General features: G+C 31.5%; 1 protein-coding gene across 2 annotated transcripts; it reads right to left on the bottom strand.

The window, feature by feature from the left end:
* Window positions 1-838: 838 nt before the first annotated feature.
* LOC101494012 (uncharacterized) lies at window positions 839-4,629 on the bottom strand. 2 transcript variants are annotated; one of them, XM_004489837.4, is made up of 8 exons: window positions 4,517-4,629; window positions 4,336-4,375; window positions 3,492-3,616; window positions 3,284-3,420; window positions 2,323-2,398; window positions 2,205-2,234; window positions 1,653-1,792; window positions 839-1,243 (listed from the first exon to the last, which is right to left on the bottom strand). In XM_004489837.4, the coding sequence occupies exons 2-8, from the start codon at window positions 4,371-4,373 to the stop codon at window positions 1,091-1,093; spliced, it is 699 nt and encodes a 232-aa protein (XP_004489894.1). In that variant the 5' UTR covers window positions 4,374-4,375; window positions 4,517-4,629; the 3' UTR covers window positions 839-1,090. The 2 variants fall into 2 exon arrangements, with proteins under 2 accessions (XP_004489894.1, XP_073219977.1); XM_073363876.1 differs by lacking the exon at window positions 4,517-4,629 and having other exon boundaries at window positions 3,284-3,430.

A 4,629-nucleotide genomic window follows, 5' to 3' on the forward strand; every position in this document is an offset into this window, starting at 1 on the left:
TCTCATGAGATATATTTGTAAAGATAGTGGATATCTTCTTTAAATTCAAATATATTTAAGCCAAAAATTGCCCTCATGGGGTAAAAAAAGCTCCTAATAATTGGTTTTAATGGCAATACAATTTTCGATAAAAAAGAATGCTTCTATAACCATGCTCTTGATGAATTTGCTTGACTATGTACTTAAAAACAAAGATAAAAGAGTGTATACTCCCTCTATTATTACTAATTCACGAGATTGATCCTCTATTTTAAAAGTCGACGATTTTGGTCCCTCTTTTATATTTTTGAACTAAAAAAATGAAAAATTGTTATATTTTAAATGACGTGACATATAATTTTATAATATAGAATCATCTAAATGCATTACTTATTCATATGTCATTAATTAAATTAAAAATATAAAAAAATTTAAAAGTTGAAAGTTAAATTTTTACGATATTTTATTTTAATTTAATGGACGTTAATTATTCTATATCATATGTCATGTTATTTAAAGTATCACACATCTTCATTTTTTGGTTAATAAATTAAAACGAATGACCAAAACTGTCGACTTTTAAAATAAAAAAACCGATTTCGTGAATCAGTAAAAATATAAGGAAACTATAACTGCAATTAAGCATGATATTAAAAACGTGTACAACCCGCAAAGATAATGCAATTATATATAACATAGCTATGTTTATTAGATTTAGCACCCCAATTATATCAGAGGACACTCAAGTTATGAAATGGACCTAACAAGTTACAAACTTTAATCTTAAAACTCCTAAATACAAAATGAGACTAAAGTTGTTGCAACCAGAATCTTGAAACATCTAACAAATAAATAGTGACAAAGAAGTAACATTTGCTTCTCATCAATACAAAAGTTTCTTAGCATGCTTAGAGAGTCAAAAATAAAAAACTTAAAGAATCTAATTAAAAAAAGTAAAGTAAAACATCTTCATAATGAAATTTCAATGGAGAAGCTTATATTTTGATTATATAATAACAACTCTTACTCCTATGTAGTTAGTTTTATGTCTGCCAAATTGTAAGCACGCATGACTCATTTTAGCAACACAATGGTCCTAGAATTTTACAACTCAAGAAAGATTTGATGACCCTTCAACATCATCAACTATATCCGTTGGTTTTTCAGAAAGCTCTCGTGCATCATTCTCTATTTCCTCACATTGTGTCAAAAACTCATTAAAACCCTCCATAAGATCTACATGTTTTCCCAGTAAATCTTCCACCTGAAAACATACAATAAGCTACCAGATATTAGCAATTACATAATGCATGTTTCGACAGAACCTCAGTTATCATCAAACATTTCCTACTCCACATTCACTTTTTTCATGGATGATGGTTGCAAGTTGAATGTATTAGGAAACTTCTGCATCAAACTTTTTAATCAGTTGTTCAACTTGCAGTATTTTTTTGTCGGTAGACAGAGTGACAAACACCACCTAAAACTCACACACACTGCAAGGTCTCGCGTTCGAATCCGAGTGAAGATATCCAGCCTAACAATATCGGCATTTGTCAGTTGAGCTAGGCTTTAGGACTATCATACATTTTTTTATGAAAGGGTTAATGTTCAATGCAAGCCAAATTAAATTGAAAAGTTACAAGTTTGGATGCATTAAGTATAAAACATACCAAAGCATGCAATTCCTCTCGGGTAATTAATTCTCTGTTGTAGGTATATAGGCACTTCAAAAATTTCTCAAAATCCTCAGGATCACTTAATGTCTTCTTCACTTTTTTATGGTAAACAAGCACATGATGCTCATACAAACCTGAGATAACAGAATTTGAAGTTATCTAACGAATCATACCGGAAATAGACAGTTAAAATCACTATAATCCGACAAATAATAAAACACTAAAAACAAATTCGACACGGAGTTTTTCTTCGTATAAGTAAAACATGCAAAATGCTTTGCATTTTATATTGACCTGACAGCAAGAAATTCTCAACTATAGATAATCCAATCAACAACAGAGTGGCCTTAAGTTTTTCTAACTTTTCCCAATATAAATTTTGCATTTAGATAATGACTTTTCAAGAGTTGCAAATTTTATTCCGTTTATTTAGATATGCGATGAAGTATGTGTTTCCCCGGTTAAAACGTTCATGTGAGCTCATGCTACCTAAAGATAAAGGGGGTCATCTAAAGATAACAGAAAAGAGATAACCATATAACTTACTTTTATTCAAGACACCATCGAGGAATCCTTCTGCATGACAGCGCTTGATTAGAAATGATAAAAAGGAAAAAACAGAAACTAGAGTTTGTATAAAGTGAAAATTTAGTTTGAACATTACCATTGTCATCACATTGTGTCAAAAAATCATTAAATCCCTCCAAAAGATCGGCATGTTCTGCCAATAAATCGCCCACCTGGAAGAATAAATTTCACTGTGTAAAATCAATGAAAGTCAACATCAGGTAGATCTGATCCTAAACTGAATGGATTATGAACTTTGGTTATCTTCAATAAAATACAACTTCAAAATATCGTTCAACATTTCCAACACCACAATCTTATTTTGTTTCATCATGGAGGTATTTGGAATCCTCTGCATGTAACTTTTCAATCAGTTGTTTAACTGCGGTATTAATTTGTTGCTTAATGAAAATCTCAGTTAAATCAATAGTTTGTCCTTCCAACTGTACTCGTTCCTCTTGTTTAATAAAAAATTATCTTTATTAATGATGATTGGATTATGGACTTACTAAAAATTGTCTGGTTATAGTCTAGGAGCACGTACAGACAAGTGCTAAATTGTGCTAAACTGCTAGCAAAATTCACTCTCTTATTGAGTGATAATCACGTGTCTCCCACAATTCTAGAAATGTGATTCACATGAAGTGGTGGGACCCACATAATTCTTACCCAATAAGAGAATGAGCGTCGAAAAGAGTCTTACTAGCACTACTAACACGTTAACCAAGTTATAACACGGTCAAAATTGAAACTATGTATAAAGCCAATGGTCATTGAGAAATAAGAAAAACCATTGTTTAATCTTTTTTCCATTTACCCTAATTTAACTGATGTGTTTTGGCTCCTCAATGTTCCTTTCATCTGAAAAAACAGAAGCCGTATGCAGAAATATTCTCTAATCTCTATATGCCCAACATAAATTCTTCTTCATTTTCGCATTTTTTACCATAACAATTTTATCAAGGTTAATGTTCAATGCAAGCCAGATTAAGCTCGATATTAAAGAGTAAAAATAGGATGTGAAAAAAATCCATAGATGTATCTTCTGAAAATCATACCGATGCCTGTAATTCTTGTCGGGTAATTGTTTCTATTCTGTAGGTATGTAGGCACTCCAAAAGCTTTTGGTAATCCTCAGGATTTCCTAACTTCTCCTCGACTTTTTCAAGGAAAGCAAGTGCTTCACTATACATATCTGAAAATAACTGAATTTTAAGTTATAAACAAATCACACGAAATCAGGCACATGCGTCATGCGGTCATCACCTCTATGACTCTCCTCTTCCTTCTCATCTCTTCTCTGCTCCGTATCTGCACTCATCAAACCTCTGTCAAGTTCTGGATCCGGATCATCAGCAGTGAGGTCACGATTACTATGCGAATCCACGGTCCTGTCAGTATTTAGCCCATTGGACAAATTTTAACAACAAAGTATTTAACACATTATCAGTTTTACAAAATTTAAACACCATTTAGCAGAACAATGTTGAATGTGGCTGAACTGAATCACAATGTATCTTGAAAGAAACGACTGAATCTCAATTGCATACACTAGAACATGCTAATTATAATGTATGTTGAAAACTCAAAAACTCTAAAGAATTTAACTTGTTGATTTCAATTACGAATATAGGAACATTGAAGGTCTATGTAGCAGCAACACTTTTGATTGAAGGCATGTCCCAGTATTCGACACATCTAGGTGTGTGACACCAATACCACACCAATGCTTTAATTACATTCAATTAATTCTTTTTTTTTATTTTAAATTATGATGGATGACGACGTATCAGTGTCACGTGCGTGTTCGTATCTATGCTTCATAGTGCTGAAGATTGCATATAATTATTAGGTTTCTATATAATGAAGATAACATTAGAAATTACAGATGAAACTTGCAAGAAAGAAACATACGAATATGGTTATACTACCTCACCAAGTCACACATTACAAGAAAATCAAATAAAATCGAACCTTCGTTGGAAATAAAAATCAAACAACTATCACATTGCAACAAAAAAAAAAAGGAACGTGCAACAATTTCATCAATGGAAAAAACAGACAAGAAAAATTCAGCAAATAAGAAATTCAAGACGAAAATAGAACTTACGGTTCAATTTTGAGCTCTTCATCTCTTGATCTCTTCATCTCTATCAAGAACAAAATAAATTATTAAGGAAAAAAAATAGAAAAAGAATAAACATATCCTAAATGATGCATTCAAACTCAAAACCTTAGAAATTGAAGTTACAAGTTATAACAAAAAGTAAGAACCAGAAAATAGATCTAACCGAATTGAATTGGTCACCAAGGCTTGATACACGTAAATCGTGATGATAGAAAAAATGAAACGTGGACGTTAATACGTTAATATGGAAAAAATAATTTGTTATATTTTTTTTAT

This window comes from Cicer arietinum, chromosome 7, assembly GCF_000331145.2.
Source record: "Cicer arietinum cultivar CDC Frontier isolate Library 1 chromosome 7, Cicar.CDCFrontier_v2.0, whole genome shotgun sequence".
Lineage (NCBI taxonomy): Eukaryota > Viridiplantae > Streptophyta > Magnoliopsida > Fabales > Fabaceae > Cicer > Cicer arietinum.

Coding starts and splice junctions, on each gene's coding strand:
- LOC101494012 (XM_004489837.4), bottom strand. CDS start 4,373: ATGAAGAGATCAAGAGATGAAGAGCTCAAAATTGAACC. Junction 3,421..3,491: donor GGAAGAGGAGAGTCATAGAG/GTGATGACCGCA, acceptor AGTTATTTTCAG/ATATGTATAGTGAAGCACTT. Junction 1,793..2,204: donor CGATGGTGTCTTGAATAAAA/GTAAGTTATATG, acceptor CTGTTATCTCAG/GTTTGTATGAGCATCATGTG.